The 24,032-nt window shown below is 42.1% G+C and overlaps 1 protein-coding gene across 1 annotated transcript in view; it reads right to left on the bottom strand.

Moving 5' to 3' along the window:
* Positions 1-23,085, bottom strand: part of DRAM1 (DNA damage regulated autophagy modulator 1) — a 46,995-nt gene extending 23,910 nt beyond the window's left edge. Inside the window, 2 exon segments of the mRNA XM_043967712.1 lie at positions 2,202-2,269; positions 22,629-23,085. Coding sequence (XP_043823647.1) covers positions 2,202-2,269; positions 22,629-22,759 — 199 coding nt within the window. The 5' untranslated portion in view covers positions 22,760-23,085.
* Positions 23,086-24,032: the final 947 nt, after the last annotated feature.

Genomic DNA, 24,032 nt, shown 5'->3' with positions numbered 1-24,032 from the left:
AACTCATCATAACAAGTCCAACCTCCTCATTTTAGAGATGAGGCCACTGAAGCCCAGGGAAGTTATAACTTTCCTAAGGTCACACTGGTAGATTTTGCTCCAACCAGTGCCTTTTCCACTCCTGTATTTTACAGGTGAGGGAAGCTGAGATCTGGGAATGTTAAGTGATTTGCCCAAAATTACAAAGTATTAGTGAAGGCAGCCAGAATCCAGACCACAACTTTTTGTTTGTTTTTGTTTTTTGTTTTGTTTTGTTTTTGTGGGGGCAATGAGGGTTAAATGACTTGCCCAGGGTCACACAGCTAGTAAGTGTCAAGTGTCTGAGGCTGGATTTGAACTCAGGTCTTCCTGAATCCAGGGCTGGTGCTTTATCCACTATAGCGCCACCTAGCTGCCCCAAGACCACAACTTTTGATGCCAAACTTTCCACTGTACTTCCCAAGCCTCCCATTTGTTGGTGGTCACATTTGGCTTTGACTCCATGTCTATATGATAAACATTTCTGTTTTTCAGGAAGGTGAGGGGCATGACATCATCAGGTGGGAGAGCCTGCCACCATAGGTCTTGTTCCCTCTGGGCTTTATGAGTTACTGTGGCCAAAGAAACTCGTCCCCTGGAGGGTAACCTTCTTTGTGATGACATTCTCCAGCATTAGCAGGGCTGCTCCTCTGAGAGCATGTACATAGTTGATCAACTGTATTTGACACCTTTCCAATTAATTGGACAGAACCTGTCAAAGCGTGTGTTTACTTGAGAAGCCAAGGCCTCTTATACACTGCCAGAAGCTGCCCTTGGTGGAAAAGGGACTGGCAGTACAATAGAAAGACCCCTGGCTCTGAATGCCAAAGGAGCTGGGTTCAAATCCTGTCTCTTTCACTTAACACTTATATGGTGTTGGCCCAGTCATTTAACCTGGGATTCTCTGTTTTCTCATCTGTTAAAAAAAAAGGGAGGGGGCAGGGGCTCTCTGAGGTCCTTGGACAATATACAAAATACTTCAGTCTCTCTGGGTTTCAGTTTCCTTTTCTGTAAAATGTGAGATTTGAACTAGTTGGCCTCCGAGGTCCCTTTCTAGCTCTAGATCACCCCCAAGACCTACAATCCTAAATTCTATTTTTGATGGAATATGCAGACTTAAGAGTCCAGTTGCTTGGGATCCTGAAGGGTCAGTCAATCAACTAGCATTTATTAAGTACTGGCCAAATGTCAGGTATAGTGCTAAATGCTGGGGATACAAAGAAAGACCAAAGACAGTCCCTGTCTGTATGTGGAGAAGAAAAACTCAGGGTAGTCTCAGAGAGAAGACACTAAGATTGAGGAAGATTTCTTAGAGAAGTGAGATTTTTAAATTTTTTGCTGGGACATAAAAGGAAGCGAGGGAAAGCTAGGAGGCACAGATGAGGAAGAGATAGCATTCCAGGCATAGGCAATTCCAAGCCAGTGAAAATGCCCAGCTCGGGAAGATGGAGTCCTGTATGAGAGAACCCAGGACCTCCTGAAATTGAAGCAAGGTTATAATCCACAAGAATAAAAGAAGTAGGGGGCAGCTAGGTGATGCAGTGGATAAAGTGCCAACCCTGGATTCAGGAAGACCTGAGTTCAAATCCAGTCTCAGACACTTGACACTTACTAGCTATGTGACCCTAGGCAAGTCATTGCCCCACCAAAAAAAGAATAAAGGAAGTAAATCAGGGGAAAAAATTAAGCCTAATATCAATTTTGCAAAGACATTTAGGGATGTTCCTCTTTAAAGAGCAAATTAATTATAAACCTTTGCAAACCTCAAATCACTAGACAGCTGTTAGTTATTCTTTTTAAAAGGAACCCAGTGCAAATACTTCTGTAAAGTTAGGAATGGCTCTTATTAATTATTTACCAGTCTTTTTAGAATGTGCTTCCTTATTTTTGTAAAGTATAGCAAACCTCTATTTGCAAATGCTTTTTTCATTGATATATTTTTTTGAAAATTTGGCCATAACCTGTAAATGATAGGTCATTTCAAATGGACTTGTTCATTTTCTCAAAGAATAATGTAAACAGGTTGCACCAGCAAAATGGGCATGTGTTTGTTTTACTTTATGTATGTCAGAGTTTTGTTTTACTTTTTTTTTCCCCAGTGAGGGTACAGTGGGAAGTTAAAGAAAGAAAGGAATTGCTTGTTGACTGATGAAAAGAAAATCAATTGGTTATATTGAACTTACCAAGAAATGCAGAAAAGTTGATCATAAATCCAAAGATACCACTCTCAGGAGGTGTTGTTCCTGTGTCACTACCAAAAAAAAAAGAAAAGAAAGAAAAGAAAAGAAAAAAAAGAAACATCACTGTTTGGTTTGGGTTTTTGGCTTTTTTTTTTTAATGGATCCTCCCCAGGAGAAGGGCCTGGGTTCTTTTACAAAATGCTGTTTAACTTACTCATTGACTTGATTGATTGGCCAACTCTGTTTCTTCGAGGATCACACACACTTAGAGAGTCTAACATTTGGCTGCATTTCATTTAAGCACATTTCTCTTTTGTTCCATGCACAGATTCACTTTTTTCCCCCCAAATGACTTTGAAAGGAATCAATATATACAAATTCCAAATTCCAAGACATAATATCGATTATCATTGTTGTTTCCCACAATATAATGGTGATTATTCGACATCATTGTCAACCGTAACATTTACCATAATATCCCTTTCATGCTGGTTTTGTTGTTGTTGTTGTTGTTTTGCGGAGCAATGGGGGTTAAGTGACTTGCCCAGGGTCACACAGCTAGCAAGTGTCAAGTGTCAGAAGCTGGATTTGAACTCAGGTCCTCCTGAATCCAGAGCCAGTGCTTTATCCACTGTGCCACCTAAGCTGCCCCCTCGTACTGTTATTTTCAATACTATCAGTCTAATTAAAAGTATTTTTAAAGCACCTGTGGCAGCCAGGTGGTACACTGGATAGAGCTCCAGGCCTGGAGGCAGGAAGACTCATCTTCTTGAGTTCAAATCCAACCTCAGACACTTACTTAGCTGTGTGACTCTGGGAAAATCACTTAACCCTGTTTGCCTCAGTTTCCTCATCTATTAAATGAGTTGAGAAGGAAATGGCAAACCATTCCACTATCTCTGCCAAGAAAACCCCAAATGGAATCATGAAGAGTCAGATACAACTGAAATGACTCAACAACATTAACTCACTCTTCTCAAAGCCAGCTGCCCCAAAGGTAAAGTAGAATAGACAAAAAAATTCCCATTGGAGACATAGAGGCAAGGTCTGAAAAACTGTTAGACTATTTTATGCATTGAAATGAATTGTTAAATTTAAATCTAAGTAGTTCCATGGCACATTTAACTAACTGCCTTGATGTTCAGCATTTAATTTTCCAAAAACCATTTACTAAATAGAAGTTCAGTCTGTTCTCTTCTTGAAAATTTATTACTGCTCTGAAATGGATGACAAAAGCAGGGGGGCCCCCCTCAGAGTGAAACCCTTGGGCCAGCTGGGAGTGTTTCTACATTTAGAAACTGTTTTGAAATACTTAAGTAATGAAAACCTGGAGATTTCTAAAAGTCACACTTGAAAACCTTTGAAGATTTCACCTGAAGCTTTCTCTTCTGCAAGGGTTCCCAAGGCAAGAATTAAGTCCTTTGAATCCTTTGAACCCTCCCTATTCTAAGTGCAATCCAAATAATTTCAAGTTCTTTCTCCTAGCACACACCTCAACTGTGTGCTAGCCTTCTAAAGCTTGCTGCAAATGACCAGAGGAAGAATCTAATTATTTCAATTCCTCGCTTCTTTTCTAAAAAGGATCCCTTTTCTGGAATACCAGAGAAACACAATGTGGCTAACTTAATGAGTCAAGTACCCATATTTTATAGATATTCATCAATATGATGGCTGGTACTCTACTGTTGAATGTCTAGTCATCTTTTGAGGACCAATTTTTTAAAAACACCTCTTCTATGAAGTCTTCCTTAATATATGCTAGGGCCCAGGCACAAATAGCTAGTATTTGGCAGCTAGTATTTGAAGCCAAGATGTCTTGGCTGTTTTCAATCACATCATGACCCTGTGGACCACACAGAAAACCAATACTGTCCATAGGGTTTTCTTTTTCTTTCTTTTTAAAAAAATTTATTTTCCCCCAATTACATGTAAAACCAATTTTTAACACTTGTTATTTCTTTTTTTTTTAATTTTGAGTTCCAAAATCTATCCCTCCCCTCTCCCTTCTCTGAGATGGTATGAAATATGATATGGGTTATACATGTGCAATCACGTAAAATATTTCCATGCCAGTCATTTTATGCAAAAAGACTCCAACAATGGGGTAGCTAGGTGTCACAGTAGATAATGCATTGGCCCTGGATTCAGGAGGACCTAAGTTCAAATCTGAGCTCAGACACTTGACACTTACTAGCTGTGTGACCCTGGGCAAGTCACTTAACTCTCATTGCCACCCCCCACACACACACACACACAAAAGACTCCAACAAAAAGGAAGGAAGGAAGGAAGGAAGGAAGGAAGGAAAGAAGGAAGGAAGGAAGGAAGGAAGGAAGGAAGGAAGGAAGGAAGGAAGGAAGGAAGGAAGGAAGGAAGGAAGGAAGGAAGGAAGGAAGGAAGGAAGGAAGGAAGGAAGGAAGGAGAGGAGAAAGAGGGAAGGAAGGAGGAAGAAAAGAAGGAAGGGAGAAGGAAAAAAAGAAAAGAAAGAAAAGTGATAAATAGCATGCTTCAGTATATATTCAAACAATATTAGTTCTCTCTCTGGAGGTCAATAGCATTTTTCATCATGAGTCCTTTGGGATAGTCTTCAATCATTGTATTGCTGAGAATAGCTAAGTCATTCATAGTTGTTTACTGTACAATGTTGCTGTTACTATGCACAATGTTCTCCTTGTTCTAGTCACTTCACTTTGCATCAGTTCAATATAAGATTTTTCTGAAATCATCCTCTTCATCATTCCTTATGGCAAAATAATATTCCATCATAATCATAAACCACAACCTGTTCATTCATTCCCCAATTGATGGGAGTCCCCTCAATTTCCAATTCTTAGGTACAACAAAAAGAGCTGCTGTAAATATTTTTGTATGAATAGGTTCCTCCCCACCTTTTAATCTCTTTGGGATATCTATTAGTGGTATTACTGGACCAAAGGGTATGCACAGTTTTATAGCCCTTTGGGCATTTTTTTTTTACTTGCAGGGCAATGAGGGTTAAGTGACTTGCCCAGGGTCACGCAGTCTGAGGTCAAGTGTCTGAGGTCACATTTGAACTCAGGTCCTCCTGAATCCAGGGCAGGTGCTTTATCCACTGTGCCACCTTGCCGCCCCCTGGGCACAGTTTCAATGGAGTTTTCTTGGCAAAGATGCTGAAGTGGTTTGCCATTTCCTTCTCCAAAGAATAATGACCATTAAATATGAGGTAGTTCACCAGATTTGCTGCTTGCTCTACCCTGAGAATCATGGGACCTTTCTATCTGACTTGTAACTGAAACCTTCTCTCCCTTTAGAATGTGATCTCATTGAGAGCAAGGACTGTCTTCCTTTTCTATTTGTATCCCCTGAACTAAGCAAAGTGCTTTGTATCTAGTAAGCTTTATTTGTTCCCTCATTCACTCTGAAGAAGCTACCTCTCTATCCACATTGCCTCTCTCTGTGGGAATTCTTTTAAAAATTTTGCCTATAGCCAATCCAACTTTCTGTTTTGTTTGGGAAAGTAATGACCTTCATATGTGTTTTTTATTTCTGGTCTGTAAATATTATGTACTCATATTTATAAATGGGGGGAAAAGGTTAGATAAGCATTACCTAAACCTTGTCCTTCCCCCATGCACCTAGCACAGGTCTCTGACCACAGAAAGGGCTCCAAAAATGTTTTCTGTAGTCATGACTGGAGAAAGGAGTTGGTATCATGACTGGGGAAGAAGCAACAACAGCGAGTAGCTCAGAGCCCCCATCCCCTCTGGCTAGGACCATTAGGATGAGTCTGGAGGCAGCCAAAGGCATGACTCACTGGGCTTCAAGGTAGTAAAAAGTCAGTGATGAGTGACAACAGCTAGACCAGCCAATGCCACCTGTTCATCCACCAGGAGGAACAGTCAAAGGGAAAGAACCACAAATCACTGTGTTAATGGGGAAGGGGAGTGGAAGAGAAAGAGGGGAAAGAATATGAAATATCTGTAGAGGAAGAAGGGAAGGGAAGCAAGGGAGGCCAGGAAGGAAGAGTTTCATTTATGGTTGAGAGGCTGCTGCTAAGAAACTGTGTGGGTGGAAAGTAGACAGAGACTGGATTTATTTTTTTTACAGGTGTGGGTTCTTATGTTCATTGATCATAAACCAAGAACTCTATAGCCTCAAAATGCAATTTTGAGGAAAATCTTGATTTTTAAACATTTCTTTTCTTTTCTTTTTCCAGTTTCCATATGGATGGTGGAGATAGATAGCCTTGAAGTCACAAAGACTTGGGTTCCAGCACCATCTCTCACACATACTGGCTTGTGTAACCTTGGCCAAGTCACTTAAGCTTTTGGCAGTTCTTTAGGACTAAAACATGCAGCATAGGTGCCCATCTGCATTGGTAGATGGGGTTTCCTCACTGGGCATTCCCTATACCAGTGAAATCACAGGTCCCAGTCCTTACCCCTGGTGCAATGATAACAATAAATAGCTAACATTTATATAGCACTTACCATGTGCCAGATACTACACCAAGTGATTTTCAATTATCTCATTTGATCCTTACAAGAGCCCTGGGAAATAGGTATCATCACCATTGTCATCATCATCCCCATTTTAAAGATGAAGAAACGGAGGCAAGCAGCAATTAAGTGACTTGCCCAGGGTCACATAGCTAGTAAATGTCCGGGGCTGGATTTGAACACAGATTTTCCTGACTTCAGACTCTATCCACTTCACCACTTAGCTCTCCCAGAACGGAGGCACATAAGATGTTAAGTAAGTAGAGGAGGAAATATTACAAAATTAGGCCTGTGGCTCTTCTGTTTGGTCACTGTCTTAATGTATTCATGGGCCCCTGGTACCTACTAATACAAGGTACTGTTCATGTCAAATTTGGTAATTTGGTACAAAGAGCACTGGAATTGGAGTCAAGAAAACCTGAGTTCAAATCCTGCCCCAGGTACTTACTAGCTATGTGACCCTGGGCACTTACTATGTTGCCACGTGTTAGACACTAGGTGATAAAAAGATAAAGAATGTCAGTGGGAGAACTGTGGCTATCAGAAAAGGACTCAAGCAGTTGGTGAAGAGGAAGAATATACCAGTCATGGAGAGACCATCTGTGCCAGGGGAGGAAAGGCAGGAGAGAGGAGATGGGAGGCTTTAGTAGGTAGGGAATGGCAAGCAGACCCATTCAACCAGCTTGTAGATTTTTAGAAGATCCCCTTTTCCAATGATATAACTAAGAACAGTTTGTGTGGTGTGGCTGCTCTAAGTGTGTCACCCTGGACAAATCACTTGCACTCGGGGACTTGGTATCCTCACCTATATATCCTCCCTGCTCAATAAATCCTAGTGGCTTTCTTTTTCCTCTAGGATCAAATAGAAATTTCTTTGTTTTATATTTGAATCTCTTTACAACCTACTCACACTCTATTGCCCCCTCCTTGAGCACTGATTCAGCCATGGTGGTCTGCTTGCTGTTTTGCACACTACTTCCTGCCTTCATACCCTTGTCCTCACTGTCCCCCATACCTAGAATACAACTCCTCAGGGGCAGGTAATTTGGCACAGTAGTAGATAGGGTACTAGCCCTGGAGTGAGTAAGACCTGAGTTCAAATCCAACCTCAGACACTTACTAGCCATGTGACCCTGAGCAAGTCATCTAACCCCAACTGAGAAAGAAAAGGGAGGGGGGGAGGAAGGAATGAAGGAAGAAAAGGAGGGAGAGAGACAGAAAGAAAGAAAGAAAGAAAGAAAGAAAGAAAGAAAGAAAGAAAGAAAGAAAGAAAGAAAGAAAGAAAGAAAGAAAGAAAGGAAGGAAGGAAGGAAGGAAGGAAGGAAGGAAGGAAGGAAGGAAGGAAGGAAGGAAGGAAGGAAGAAAGAAAGAAAGAAAGAAAGAAAGAAAGAAAGAAAGAAAGAAAGAAAGAAAGAAAGAAAGAAAGAAAGAAAGAAAGGAAGGAAGGAAGGAAGGAAGGAAGGAAGGAAGGAAGGAAGAAAGGAAGAAAGGAAGAAAGGAAGAAAGGAAGAAAAAGAGAAAGAAAAGAGAGAAGGAAGGACAATATGCTTCTTCCTCATCTAAGCCCCTTAGAATCTGATTTCCTTCAATGTTCTGCTGAACTGTGATGTTTAAAATCTTAATTGTGGTCGCCCTTATTCCAGTGTTCACATGACTGATAATATTAGACATTATCACATAATCTTCTTTTAGCAAGTAAACACATTATATTATACATGAATTCTCTATCTAGTATGACAGTAACAGATACTTAAATGACCTACCACATGAACGGCTTTTCAGGTTCTCCGCAAGTGCTAGTGCCCTCCCACCCAATAGTATCTTGCATTCATTTTATACATACTCTGAGAGACCTGTTCTCTCTGATTAAAATGTAACCTCTGAGGGGAAGAACTGTTTCATTTTTGTATTTATGTTCTCTGGCTTTGCTGTGCCACACTTTTACAAGTGCGATAAATGCTTGTTGACTGATTGATTCTATGAATGCTGTGTGTCTGGGTGCAGCCTAGAAACAAGGTTGAGGGACGTGGAAACAGGTGGAGTGGCAGTGGGGATGAAATAGAGTCCTTTCCCACCTGCCACTAAGAAGGGTCCTTTGATAGACTTTGTCCAATGACGCTGGTACCTCCTTCCTTCTACCTGTTCCTTCCCACCTGGCTCTATACCTGCAGCTCAGCTACAGGAGACTCAGAAAGGCACATTCTCACCACCGAAGTCCTTGGTTCAACATCAGCAAAGGCTATGGTTTTATCAGTGGAAATGACATTCACAGATTTGGCTGCAGCCTCTGTCATAAAACCTTCTACTCTAAGTGTTGCCTTCCCCATTAGACTGTGAGCTCCTTGAGAGTAGGAACCATCTGGCTTTTCTATTTGTATCTAGCAGTTGGCGTTTGTTCAGTCCTTTCAAGTTGTATCCAACTCTTCATGACTCCATCTGGGATTTTCTCAGTAGAGACACTAGAGTGGTTTGCCATTTCCTTCTCCAGTTCATTTTACAGATGAGGAAACTGAGGCAAACAGGGAGTGTGACTTGTCCAGGCTCACGTAGCTAGTGTTTGAGGCCAAATTTGAACTCAGGTCCTCCTGATTTTAGGTCTGGCACTCTACCTACTGCACTACCTAGCTGCCCACTTGGCTCTTAGTAATCACTTAAATAAATGCTTTTCCCCTCATTCAATCCTTCAATATCTCTATAGAGAAGTTGCTGTTGGAGCTTTACCTGGGTTCCAAACTAGCTAGGTAACATGTATAACATAGAAGAGATGGCTTACCCTCTCAGGAAGGGAGAAGAGGACAGAGGGAAGGATAGAATTTGGAACTCAAAATTTTGAAAGAAAAGAATGTTCAAAGTTGTTTTTAGGGGCAGCTAGGTGGTGCAGTGGATAGAGCACCAGCCCTGGATTCAGGAGGACCTGAGTTCAAATCCAGCCTCAGACACTTAACACTTACTAGCTGTGTGACCCTGGGCAAGTCACTTAACCCCAATTGCCTCACAAAAAAAAAATTTGTTTTTACATATGGTTGGAAGGAAATAAAATATTATTTTTTTTAAAAAGTATAGAATCAGGAGTAAATTACAAGATAAAATCTCCCTTTAGGACTCTAAGGAAGGTAGGGACAAACCAGTTATTATTAGTGAATATGAAAACAGAACTTTAAGTTTCATAAAGGATTTTATATATTTTAACTCATTTCTTCCTCATAACAATCTTATGAGGTAGGTGCTATTAGTATCTCCATTTTGTTTTTGTTTAACATTTTTTTTGGGGGGGGGGGGGTGAGGCAATTGAGCTGTGTGACTTGCCCAGGGTCACACAGCTAGTAAGTGTCAAGTATCTAAGGCCACATTTGAACTCAGGTCCTCCTGGCTCCAGGGCCAGTGCTCTATCCATTGAGCCACCTAGCTGCTCCAGTATCTCTATTTTACAGATGAGGAAGTTGATACTGACAAATATTGAGTGACTTGTCCAGGATCACACAGCTGGTAAATGTTAAGAGGTCAGGTTTGAACTCAGGTCTTCCTGACTCCAGGTCTGATTCACTGCATATGTTTGCATAGTGAATGAGTGAGGAGTAACATGAAAGTCTCCTGGAAAGACAGGTTGGAATGAAATTATGACAGGCTATAAATGGAGTACACAGAAATTAGTATTTTAGCCTAGGGAGCAACACAGGGCCTCTATAGCTTCAGAAGCACAGGGTAACATGATCAGATCTACTTAGGGATCTCTTTTCTTTGGAGAATGAGAGGTCACATGCCAGGAAGACCTGGGTGCATTTCCCACCATAATGGCTACGGGATCCTGGACAAGTCCCTTAACTTCTCTATGGTCCAGACAATTCTCTGAGACTAATTTGCAGAGGGAGTTTGCTCCCCAGAGACTTCCCAATATTAATGAATTCACTGCTCTGTTCCCTATCTCCTTTCCCTCTGAAGATGGATTGGAGCCAGAAGAGACAGGATGCAGGGAGACCAATTTGGACATCATTGCAATAATAATCCAGGCCAGAACCATGTTTGGCCTTTGTGCAGGCAGATTCCTTTCTTGTGCCCATGTGATCTCAAACATTCAACTCTTTAGAAGATGTGGGGTATCTGATTATTGTTTCAGTTTTATATGGATGGTTAAACTCATATAGGTACAACCAAAAAGATTAAAAGAAGGCAGGCAGGGGGCAACTAGGTGGCACAGTGGATAAAACACTGGCCCTGGACTCAGGAGGACCTGAGTTCAAATCTGGCCTCAGACACTTGACACTTACTAGCTGTGTGACCCTGGGCAAGTCGCTTAACCCTCATTGCCCTGCAAAAAAAAAAAAAAAGAAGGCAGGCAGAAGTGATAATGATGATGATAATAATGATGGATGATGGTGAGACAACAACAATGATGATGACCATAATAACAATAACAGCAACAGCAATGAATGAAAAGACAAGTGAAGCTCTATTCTAGCCTAAACCAAAGCTGATTCAAGAGTATCCCTTGTTCCTTTTCAGAGACAGGAAAGGAGGGGTTAAGACCACAGGTGTGAAACACTTGAGGTTTTTCCATGTGTTGACTGGCTTTGTTGGCGGGGGGGGGGGGGGGGGGGGGGGGGGGGTTCTCTTCCTCCTCTTAAAAACAAAATCCATTGTTATAGTGGATGGTTCTCTGGGAGGAGGGAGAGGGGAGATACTGAGGGAAATCTAGGCAATGTGAAAACAAAAAATATCAATACAATCTGGCTTTTTTTTTTTTTTTAAAGAGTAGGTTAGTGATTCCAAGGAACTAAGTTTATTTGTACATTTCCTGTATTTACATTTCTGTTGGTTTAGCTGAGCCTGAAAAGTTCCAAGTAGTTCTTGTAACATCCTTCCCCTTCCTTTAACTGAACAAATTTATGAGGCTAAGCCAGTGTACACTTCACGTTATCTCATACACACAGGAATGAAGCAACTCTGAAACAGTACAATGAAAATGTGTTTGGCCAAAAAAAAAAAAAAAAAAGGCAGGGAGCACTGTGTCTCTGGATTATGAGACTTTCAGGATATTGGTCAAAATTTCATTGACTCACAGAATTTTCAAATTGGAATGGATCTTAGAGGCCATGTGGGCAAACTCTCCCATTTTACAGATGAAGAAATCAAGGCCTAGAAGTCAACCTTATAGTTTGTCCAGCCTCTTAGGTGAGAAATGTCCATACCTTCCCATAAAGACCTATTATTTTTTTTTTTTTGTGAGGCAATGGGGGTTAAGTGACTTGCCCAGGGTCACACAGCTAGTAAGTGTCAAGTGTCTGAGACAGGATTTGAACTCAGGTACTCCTGACTCCAGGGCCGGTGCTCTATCCACTGCGCCACCTAGCTGCCCCAAGACCTATTATTTTTTGATCTGGCAATCTAAGAATTTATCTCAGCTTTCCTGAATCTGTTCGGCTTTTAATGACCAATAATATGAGAGGCAGTGTGGGGACAGCTAGGTGGGGCAGTGGATAAAGTACCAGCCCTGGGTTCAGGAGGACCTGAGTTCAAATCCGGCCTCAGACACTTGACACTTACTAGCTGGGTGACCCTGGGCAAGTCACTTAACCCCCATTGCCCTGAGGGAAAAAAAAAAAAAAAGAAAAAAATATGAGAGGCAGTGTGGCTTCATAGATAAAGACCTGGCTTCCAGTAGGAAAAACCCATAAATTCAAGTTCTGGCTGAGTGACCTTGGGTAAATAAATAATTTAATGTTTCATGGATCCAGGCAACCTTCAGTCATATATAGAACAGTTATAAATCTGCATAAGCTCGGAAGAAAGTTTCTTAAACAGACTGAAATAACAGAACTAGGCCAAAAAAATTGCTCTAGGTGAGAATTTCTTAAACTTTTTCCACTGGCAACCCCTTTTTGCCTGAGAAATTTTTATGCCCTGGGTATATAAATATATAAAATAGGTATACATAACCTCAATGGTCACCAAATTTTTCATGACCCCCTCATTCAATTACATGACCCCATATGGGGTCACAACCTGTGCACAGTTTAAGAAGCTTTTCTCTAGGCACTCTTCTAAGTTTTCTGGGGTCCTTTCCAAATGTAAGATGTATATAATTCCATGAGTTTAATGCCAATTTATACCTAACATGAAACTTCAATGAACAGAAGAAAGCTGAACATGGAAAAGCAAGAGCTCCCATAGTTATAGGTTCTAAAGAACAACATCATTTCCTAGCTCCATTTTTAAATTGTTCTGACTTCCTTTTGGTTAATGAGTTTCATGATCCAGACATACAAGAGTTGGAGGACCCTCTCTCCCATTTCCACCCCTTCCCCTAGATTTCTATTGGTTGAGCTAGTGCAGTGATGATGGTATGTTCTTGTACTGGAGTATAGGGTTGTGTTGGAAGGACCATCGTACTCTTTTTTTGTTTGTTTGTTTGGGGGTTTGGGGGATTTTTTGTTTGTTTTTTTGTGGGGCAATGGGGGCTAAGTGACTTGCCCAGGGTCACACAGCTAGTAAGTGTCAAGTATCTGAGGATGGATTTGAATTCAGGCCCTCCTGAATCCAGGGCCGGTGCTCTATCCACTGAACCACCTAGCTGCCCGCCATCATACTCTTTTTTTTTTTCTTCTAATTTTTTTTTTTTTTTTTGGTGAGGCAATTGGGGTTAAGTGATTTGCCCAAGGTCACACAGCTAGTAAGTGTTAAGTGTCTGAGGCCGGATTTGAACTCAGGTACTCCTGACTCCAGGGCCCGTGCTCTATCCACTGTGACACCTAGCTGCCCCCCATCATACTCTTTTAACCAACTCTGTTAGGCATTTGAGACTCGGGGCTCATAACAGCATAATTCTTATGGTTTTTAATAATAAGTGCAGAGCTAGGAACATCAGAGACAATCTAATTAGTCTGATTTAATCAGGACCCTGGCTCTCATCCCAGACACAGCAATCAGCTGCATAAAGATCTTTGGAATCATGTCTCAAGAAAACACTCAATAAATGCAAGTTTTCAATTAAAAGAATTAAAGGCAAAAGGAATCCAGTTTTCAGAAATACCAAGATCTTATGTTTCTCTAAACAGGAAACTATTGTCAAGGGAATTCCTATCCAGGTACTGATTAGATGAGATGAGCTCCAAGATCCCTTCCAACTTAGAGATTCTAGGATTTCAAAATTCTTGAGGTATTGAGGGTTGGGTGGTTTTTTCTTTTAAGCAATAAGGAGAGAAAATGAAAAAGATATAAAAGGATGCTCCATTTGAAATAGGTCAGATTGAAAGACAGATTGCCTCAAATTATGGAAATGCTCATTAAATTCACCTCTTGGGAATGGAGTGTTAGAACACACTTCATACCCCGATGCGGTCATCCACTAAGACACATCCCATCTTCCCCCTCCAGTTCTGGAAACAATCATTGAATCCTTGTTCCTGACAAGAAGCAATGACTCACAAGTATTAACTGATCAATTGTACTTCCCTTCAGCTCCATTGGCAATCCCTGTGACTGCCTAGACCCAAATTTCTTTCCCTAGTCACTGCTCCAGCATAAACCTGTAAAGCCCCTTTGGAAGTTAAGTCTCTTAAGTAAGAGCAAGAACTTTTTCCTTTGTATCCCAGGTGACTAGCACAGCACTTAGCACAGAGCTGGGGCTTAATAAATGTGTTTATTATTGTTGAGTCTGACTCTCCATGACCCTCATGAGGGATTTTCTTGGCAGAGATACTGGAGTGAGTTTTGCCTTTTCCTTCTCCTGTTCACTTTACAGATGAGGAAACTGAGGCAAACAGGGTGAAGTGACTTGTGCAAGAGCCACCCAGCTAATGCCTGAGGCTGCATTTGAACTCAAGACCTTCTGACTCCAGGGTTGGTGCTCTATTTACTATACCACCTAGCTGCCCCAAAATCAACATCTTAATAAGATTACTTTAATAGGGTTCTTTAATAATTATCATCACCATTATTATCATAAAAAGAGATACACTGACAAGTAGAGGGAACAAATGCAAGTGAGAAGGTTGCTTATCTCTGCCAATTAGGAAACAATACTTCTTTTGTTGGGATATTAGTAGGTTTGTTCTTGGGTGTTTCTCTCCTCTCTCTCTCTCTCTCTCTCTCTCTCTCTTTCTCTCTCTCTTTTCATTTCCTCATCTGTAAAAATGAGAGAGCTCTATGACCTCTTAAAATTCCTTCAGTACTTCTAAAATCTTATGATCTTTTACTTAACCCCTCTTGCTCTAAGCCAGGGCTTCTTAAACTTTTTCCATTTGACCCCTTTTCTCCCAAGAAATTTTCATGCAACCCTAGGTATATAAAATAGGTGTGCATAACCTTTTGACTGTTGCCAAATTTTTCACAACCCCCCACATTCAATTATTCGACCCCATATGGGGCTGCAACCCACAGTTTAAGAAGCTTTGCTCTAGGTAGCTCTATAAGACCCTACATTTCAAAGATACAGCCTGTGTTGGTAGCTAATTTTCTGCCCTTGGGAGTTCCCTCTACCCATAGTCCTATTTTTTCAAGCTACAGTTATGGTTTGGCATTCTCTTCCTAATGGATTCACAACACAGATGCTCTATTTGATCCAATGCCAATATTTAGGGTTGAGGGTAAAAAAAAACACCAGAGATTATGTCATGTGAAGTATTGAGAGGCAATATATATACAAAGGGCATTGAACTAGATAGAGCCAAGAGCTCCTTGGACTCCATAGTAAGAAAGAACTTGGTTCACATCCTGTCTCCTGACTCTTATTGGTTATGTGTTCCTGGGAAAGTCACATCATGTTTCTGAGGCTCAGTTTCCCCATCTATAAAGTTGGGAAATTAAATATTACTACCTGTAACACCTACTTAAGAGGGTCCTTATAGACGCTGAAGTGAAATGGAATCTAGTGAGTAACTCGATATGTGCTTATTGACTGACTGACTACTGGCTCATTCACAACCAATAAATCAACTATTTATTAAGAGCCTACTTGAGGCAATTTCAGAAAACTATCCTAGTTAAGTCTGGAGAGGTTCCTGTTTGTTACCAGCTTGGGTAAAGAGTAATGAATTATTCTTGTGCCACACCACTCCTATAAAGCACCTAACTATGCAACAGAGTAAGTTAGCAGTTGGGATTGGCTTCAGTAGATGAGTCCACATAATGGTGAAATCATAGGATCATAGATTTCGGGCCAGAAGGAAACTTATTAGTTATTTACTCCAATCCTGTTCCCCAGACCAAAACATCCTCCCCTGGCCATCACTCTTATACATGTTATATCCTTCTAATAGAATATAAGTTCCTTACTTCCAGCCAAGATGGGGGTAACAAGATGGATAGCTTCTTGGGGAATCTGGCTGCCCTGTTACCCCATACCTACTCCAGCAAAATAATGAAATGCACATCAAACCAAATAATATTCAAGAATTAGAAATTATAGCAAATAATTTATTCCACCCCAGAACTACACAAAAAGTCAGTCAGCAGCCCGCTGGTGATAGAAATAGAGACTAAGGAGAAAAGCCATTAAGAGCATAGGCAAAGACTCCTGAAATTTCCAAGAGGGTATAAAAATACACATTGCTGGGGCAGCTAGGTGGCACAGTGGATAGAGCACCGGCCCTGGATTCAGGAGTACCTGAGTTCAAATCCGGCCTCAGACACTTAACACTTACTAGCTGTGTGACCCTGGACAAGTCACTTAACCCCAATTGCCTCACTAAAAAAAAAAAAATACACATTGCCTTCCTCAGTAAGAAATAGTTCTTCTCAGAAAGCCCCCTGGTGCATGTAAACCACACAGGTTGGGTTGGGGGTTTGAGGGGGACTGAGATGCAGTAAGTCAGTGTGGACACAGCAGCACTCAGATTGGGTCAGCCCCTAATACTCCATCCTGAGATGCTATACAGGGCCCTGAAGATCCAGCATTCTGAGACTTAAAGATGGGAAAGGGGTGCCCTTAGAGGCTGAAGTCAAGAACCCAGGAGACTCAAGAGTGAGACCACCCAGGGTAGAACACCCTACCCAAAATTCAAGCAGGAAATGGATTCTAGCTCTGCAACCAAGACCTAATTCAAGAACTAAAGCTGCAGAGATGAATCAGAGTAAAAAGGGAAAGTAACTACATAATAACTACAAACAGATTCAAAGGGAAAAAATGGGTTTTCCATAAGGATAATGCAAGAGAAATAAAGCAAGAGATAAAAACAAATGAATAAATAAATAAAAGCTCTAGGGGAAAGAATATGAAATAGCTAAAAAGTGGAAAATCTTACCCAAGAAATTGTCTCCCTGAAAACTAGAATAGGTGTAGCTGAAATCAAAGACTTCATAAAACAGTAAGGAATTTAGCTCAAAATCAAGTGATTAAAAAACTAGAAAATGTAAGGTATCTTACAATAGTCCTTAGGAAAAATCACTTTAAAAATCATTGAACCCTTTAAAACCAGGACTTATAAGAAGCCTAGACACTCAAAGAAATCATAAATCAAAACTGCCCAAAACTATTAGGTCCAAAGAGCAGAGTGAAGATAGAAGGAATCTACTAATCACCTCCTGAAAGAAACCCCCAAAGGAAGAAAAAAATCCCAGAAATGTTATAGCCAAAATTCAGAGCTCCCCATGTCAAAGAAAAAAAATATACTACAAGCATCCAGAAAGAAGCAGTTCAAGTACTACAATGAGGATCACACAAGACATGACCACTTCTACTATAAACAAGAGGAGATCTTGAAATGGAGGAAGAGATGAGAGGCAGAAGGCATCACATGAACTTCACTCTTTTCTGAAATGGATAAAGAAGGGTTTTACACACACACACACAGAGGTTTGTATATAAATATATCAAACTAACAGGGAAACAAGTGAGAATGGGGGAGGGAGTATTAAGAGGAAAGGTACTGGGACAGCTAGATGGCGCAATGGATAGAGCACCGGCCCTGGAGTCAGGAGTACCTGAGTTCAAATCTGGCCTCAGACACTTAACACTTACTAGCTGTGTGACCCTGGGCAAGTCACTTAACCCCAATTGCCTCACTAAAAACAAAAAACAAAAACAAAAAAAAAAAGAGGAAAGGTACTAGGAAGGGAATAGTAGCAAGAGAAATACACTTTCTGATCCTGGAGGTAATTAAAAAAGAGAAAAAAAGAGCTATTATCTTCAGGCACAGGGGTTGCCATCAATTAAGGAATGAATCATGGCATATAAATGTGATGAAATATTACTGTATTTGTAAGAAATAATGAAAGAGATGCCTGCAAAGAATCCTGGGTTGTATCAATTGATGCAGACTGAACTGAGCAGAACCAATATAACAGAAGACACAAGGATAACAGCATTGTAAAGACAAATAACTCTGAAAGATTCAGAACGCTGATCAATGCAATGACCAACTATATCTCCAAAGAACTTATAATGAAGTGTGTTATTGACATCCTGACAGAGACAGTGTCAGAGGGCTGAGGTTGAAATTCCATTTCTGTCACTTATTACAAGGGTCTCATTTTCCTCCTCCATAAAATGAAGGAGCTTGAATTAATTCTAAGGGTCCTACCTCTTGGGGTCAAGAGCATGTGGTATTTAGGAATGGGGAGGGAAAGATCCAATAGAAGCTTGAATCAAACAGATAGTGAGTGATAGGATCAGGAGCAGAAGATCTGGGGTCAGGGCCAAAAGCAGGAAGGTTTAGAAATTCAGAAAGGGCCCTAGAGCCAATTGCAAATGTCACTTGGACCAGATCCCAGGCTAAATTTAGTCCCTTTCGGGAAGACCTAGGACTAGATGCCAACTCCTTAGTGCCAACCCACTCCTAAGTGCATCCCAAAGGCTCCAGATCCATTCACCCCTGGACACCTCAAACCAAAACCTCTTCCCCGTCCCCAATCTCTGCATCCATGTAATCTCCCCTAAGTGATTTGTTACAAACCTATTAAATTTAATATGCACTTTAAAAAACTGTAACAAAGATGACTAATGTGGAAGTATGTTTAACATGACTGTACATGTATAGACTATATCAGTTTACTTGCTGTCTTGGGGAGGAAGGAGGAAAGGGAGAGAAATCTGGAAGTCAAAATCTTACAAAAACAAATGCTGAAAACTATCTTTACATGTAATTGGAAAAAATAAAATATTATTAATTGGGGAAAAAAAGAAAACCACAGGATAACATTTAAAAAAATCTGTAAAACAGAAGTTCACAGCTTTATATATACAATTCTCTATTTCTATTATTTGTATGTTGAAATGTTTATATTTGTGAATGTTTTTAAGGTGTTTGGTATTAAAAAAAAAAGAAAAGAAAAGAAAAGAAAAAAGGATGTAAGTTCTTTGAAGCCAGAAATGGCTGTGCTCGTGTATTTGTATCCCAGTCCATGCAGGCTAAGTACTTAAGTGCATTTTCATTCAATCTTTCTTTCATGTATTCATTCATATGATGGCTTTGAAAATGAATATAAAAAACCCACCTCCCCTGTTCTCAGTCCTAAGGAAATGGAATGATCTACTCTTCAGAGATACAGCAGATATTATAGTAAATAAAATCATAGAACTGGAGTGAAGAAGATCTGGTCAATCACTTAATTTCTCTGCAGCCTCAGTTGCCTCCTCTGTAAAATGAGGAAGTTAGACCATATGACCTCTGAGGGCTCATACAACTCTTAATCTAAATTCATGATCCTCTGCCACAGGCTAACTGTGGGGATCACTTAACCTCTCAGCCTCAGGCATGTCCCCAAGTTCGAAATCATGAGTGCCCACATCAATGAAATCACAAGTCCTTGAAGGTAGTTAATATTCACCCAGGATCACTTATTACAGAATAGATGGAAGTCCCAATCCTTGTAAGAGTGCCCCAGTCAAACTAAGCAATATGGTCCAAATGCAGTGCTAAGAAAGTCTCCCTAATGCATAAAGCATCTGTCTCTTCAGGAGCTGAGACCCCAAAGTCATTGCCATACATCTCTCTGGCACATAGAATACCATAGGCCCCTACTTGCTTCTCTCAGCTCTATCCACCTTAAATATTTATTGCACTAATAGAGAAAAAAGATACAAAGTGGGGGAAGGCAGTAGATTTCATTCATAAATCTAGAGAAATAAATTAAAATGTTGAGAGGAGAATGGATTATGGGTCTAGAGCTGAAAGAAATCTTACAAGTCACCTAGTCCAACTCACTTTACAGATGGGGAAACTGAGGCCCAGGGGAGATGAGGTGACTTTGGGTTATAGATTTGGAACCAAAAGGGACCTCAGCAGATATCTAGTCTAACCCACTCTAAAGATGTGGAAACTGAGGCCCAAGAAGATAAAATGACTTTGGGTCATAGATCTGGAGCCAAAATGGGCATCAGAAGCCATCTATTCCAAGCCCTTCTTTCTTTTTTTTTGTGGGGCAATGAGTGTCAAGTGACTTGCCCAGGGTCATACAGCTAGTGTCAAGTGTCTGAGGCTGGATTTGAACTCAGGTCCTCCTGAATCCAGGGCAGTGCTTTATCCACTGTGCCACCTAGCTGCCCCCCAAGCCGTTCTAAAGATGAAGAACCCAAGCCTCAGGGAGATTCTTTGACGTGCTCATGGTCACACAGGTAGTAAGTGTCAGAGGAAGCATTTGAACCCAGGACATAGAATCATAGATCTAGAGCTGGAAGACAACTCAAAGACCATATAAAACCCTTCCTTTTACACATGAGGAAACATAAATCCAGAGAAATCTGGTTCATTTCCCTACAAAACAGTAGAAATCACTTATCCCAGGGTCAATTGGTGGCAACAGTATTTATTGTGCCTCTATCTACATATAACACAGGCTCACAGTAAACCCTAAAATAAAGCATTCTACAAGTACAAGCTATCATTCACCTTGCTGAGCCTCAGTTTCTCCACCTCTCAAGTGAGGAAGTTTTACTTGATGTTCTCAGAGATGTAAATCTATGACAGGATAAATTCTCCAGGTTTTGTTTTATTTCTACAGTTTCAAGGCTGAAATATACTGCCCTCCCTTCCCTTGCTTCAGTGATTATGATACACCAACTGCTAGGATAGGAAGGGAGGGGAAAACAAAGAAGGATAAAATCCAATCCCTGTCCTCAAGGAGCTTTGATTCTAATTAGATAGAAAATACTACTTGGACAACAATGCAAGATAACAGGTGTCCCAAGAAAATGGAGCAATTATGTTTTGATTTTAATCTGATCAGAGAAAAACGCAAATTGCTACAACAGGCTTAAAGGTGGGTGAGATTATTAACAACTCAGTCCATACCTGTGTGCAAGGCACCTACCGTGTGCTGGGGACTCAAACAAAAACAAAACAATCCTGGCTCTCAAGGGGTCCACATTCTACACAGATAAGCAATGGAATGCAACTCTATTTCAAGGGGAAGAGATAGCTAACAACTGAGGGCTATGTGCTTGAGCTGGACTTTGATGGGAGATGGATTCTAGGAGAGGACATTTCAGGCTTGGGGACCCATCTGTGCAAAAGTGCATGTTATGTCATGTACTGGGAACTTACAGGACAATATGACCTCTGCTTCCTAGCTTCCCAAGGCTTCCTTCAAGGCTCAGCTGAAATCCCACCTTGGGCAGGAGGCATTTATCATCCTCAGTCCAGCTCTCCCCCAATCTTTCCCTAGGAGATTACCTTAGTCTACTCCATGTATCTCTTAACATTGAGACTTTCTCTCCATTTGCTTGTGAGCTTCTTGTAGGCAGACAGTTTTTGCCTTTCTAGGTAGTCCCAGCACTTAGCACATAATAAATTTACTAAATGCTTGTTGACTGATAGGATTATGAAAAGACTGTCAACCGAAGTGGAAGCCCGGCTTATTTAGCATTTTATTTTAAGAGGCAACAGAACGATTGGAGGTTTTTGAGATGAAGAGGGTAAAAGGATGACATAGGGGAAGTAAGAAGCCAATCAACCCCCCTCATCTTACCGATGAAGAAACTGGGGCCCAAGGAAATGCAGTAGTTTCCCCTGAGGTCATGTAGGGAGTAAGAATCACAAGCAGAATTTAAGCCCAGGAAGTTGCTCTCCCCTCCTATGGTAAGAACTAGTCTGTGGAGTAGAAACAGTAGAGAGAAAACCCTGGATGCAGAAACAAGGGTAGTAGGTCTTGCTGTAATCCAGGCAAGAAGTTAGGAGGCTCTAGTTGAAAACCTGGTTGACAAGAGAACATAAGTGATGACCCCAACAAGGAAAGTTTAGGGTGGAGATGGTTTGGGAGAGTGTGACGTAAGTTTTCTTCTGGATATTTGGGAAGGACTTGAATTTGGGCTTCAAGGATATGGATTGATGGAGTTATCTACCTTTTTCTTTAAAATCTGCAGGCATATGTACCCTCATCAGAAAGTTCTGACCAGTCAAAAACATCTGGATTCTTCCGGCTATGCTTAATCCCACTTTATTCCACTCCCCTTCTCTTTTCTAAGATAAACAAAACGCTTCAGTACCTTCAGTTTTTAACTCAGATTTCACCAGTTTAAGTGTGATTCTGGGGTTCTGGAGGAAATCTAGGAGCCTTTTATTTCACCTAGCCCAAATACCGCATTTTACAGATAAGAACAATGAGATCTAGAGGAGGTGAAGAGACTTGTCTAAAGTCACACAGGCTTTCTGAACCACTGTCATAGATTTAGAGCAGTTAGGAACCTTGGAGGCCACCTAATCCACTCCCCACATTTTGGAGATGAAGAAACTGAAACTTGTACAAAGTCACAAAACACTCCTCCTCCACTCTCCTCTCCATCAAAGACTTGGAGCTGGAAGGGTTCTTGGAGGTCACCTAGTCCAATCCCCACAATTTACGGATGAGGAAACTGAGGCTCGAGATTGAATCACAGATAGTGAGGTTGAGACAAGATCTGAAGCCAGTTCTTCCTGCCCCTTAGGCCAGCACTCTCTTTTTGGCTTTGGTCTTTCTTTTTATAATCTGCCCCATCTTGTACAGATGGATCTCCTCCCCGAAACAGACTGGGACCTTCCTTACCTGATGTATGGAAGGAAGGGGTTGACGTGTCCAAAGAGCACGGCGATCACATAGGAGATGATGAAAGCAGCAGAGGACCAGGTCACCAGGAGGAAGGGCACAAAGGCCATCCCTTTCAGGAAGCACAGCATCCTGCCGTCGAGAGCTGGCTAGCGGGCAGCAGGGCCTGGTACCAGAGGTGCTGCTGCGGTGCCCGTGGCTCCCGCGGATTCTGGACATGTGCTGGAACACGGTGGGTGGCGGCGGCGGCGGCAGCACCACGGGGGCAGGCGCACCGACGGGCGGACGCCGAGGAGGAGGAGGAGGAGGAGGAGGAAGAGAAGGAAGAGGAGGAAGCGCTGCTGGGCTCTAGCCCTGGGGGCAGTCCTAGCCCAGGAGCGAGGGGAAGAGAAGGAAGACGGGGAGCAAGGGGGCAATCGCGGGCGCAGAGGGCAGATGGGCTAGCGGGCTGGCAGGGTCCAGGCCGAATGGCGTGGGGGGGGGGGGGGAGTGGTTGCGACTGGGGTGAAGTCACAAAGCGGTCGCCCCCGGGTGAGGGCGGGCCGACTTTGCGCCACCTCCTTCCAAGTTCCTGGCCCCAGGATGAGTGGGGTTGGAAAACGGTTCCTTTCACTTTTGTTTCCGACACTTGCTTGGGCTAGCTAGAACGGGGGTGGGGTCAGTGATTTCCACCCCCGAGGGGGCGGGGTCAGGATTGCAGGCCCCCATCCCTAACTCTATAGCTCTGGGGACCCCACGCCCAGCTCCTGAAATTTCCTACCTGGGATCCCTTCAGCCTTGCGCTGTCGATGTTGATGACCTAAACTTTGTCCTCCAGGGGTACTCATTCCCCGACGTGACCCCAAGCTCTGTTTGGTCCCCTCTCAAATCTCCGGCGAATTCTGAGGACCTAGCCTTTGACTCTTGATTTACCCCCACCCCACGCATAAGCCCAGACGACGGCTGCTTGGGGTTCCAGGCTCTGCTGCCCAGCTCCTCCTTGATGTCTCTTGGGGGGTCCCACGCTCTTTGATGCCCACGGGTGCTCCCTCCCCATGAGCACAGGACGCACATGGCGGCAGCAACTTGAGACCCCACACTTCCTTGGATCTTCTCAGATCTCTTATAGATCCTTAGGGCATGGCCTTTGATGGCAACCACATAGTTCCCCCGGCCCTGCCGCCCCTCCCGCCCTTGGTTCTTTTCTGAGTCTCCTATGTATTCTGAGGCCTTTGAACCTCAAGAGTACAATCTCCCCACTCCTGCGCTGGGCGCTGCCCACCAGGCTGCATGAGATAATTAGGGAGTGGGCCAGCTCAGTCTTCACACAGCCTGAGAATCCTTCATCCCGGAGTCTGAATAGCAAATCTTGATGGCTGAATGACTCTGGGACACTCAATTCACCTCTCAGCGCAATGCTCTCTA

The sequence above is a fragment of the Dromiciops gliroides genome, chromosome 5, assembly GCF_019393635.1.
Source record: "Dromiciops gliroides isolate mDroGli1 chromosome 5, mDroGli1.pri, whole genome shotgun sequence".
Lineage (NCBI taxonomy): Eukaryota > Metazoa > Chordata > Mammalia > Microbiotheria > Microbiotheriidae > Dromiciops > Dromiciops gliroides.
Note: the sequence above shows the minus strand (reverse complement) of the source record. Positions and strands in the feature narration are given on the sequence as shown.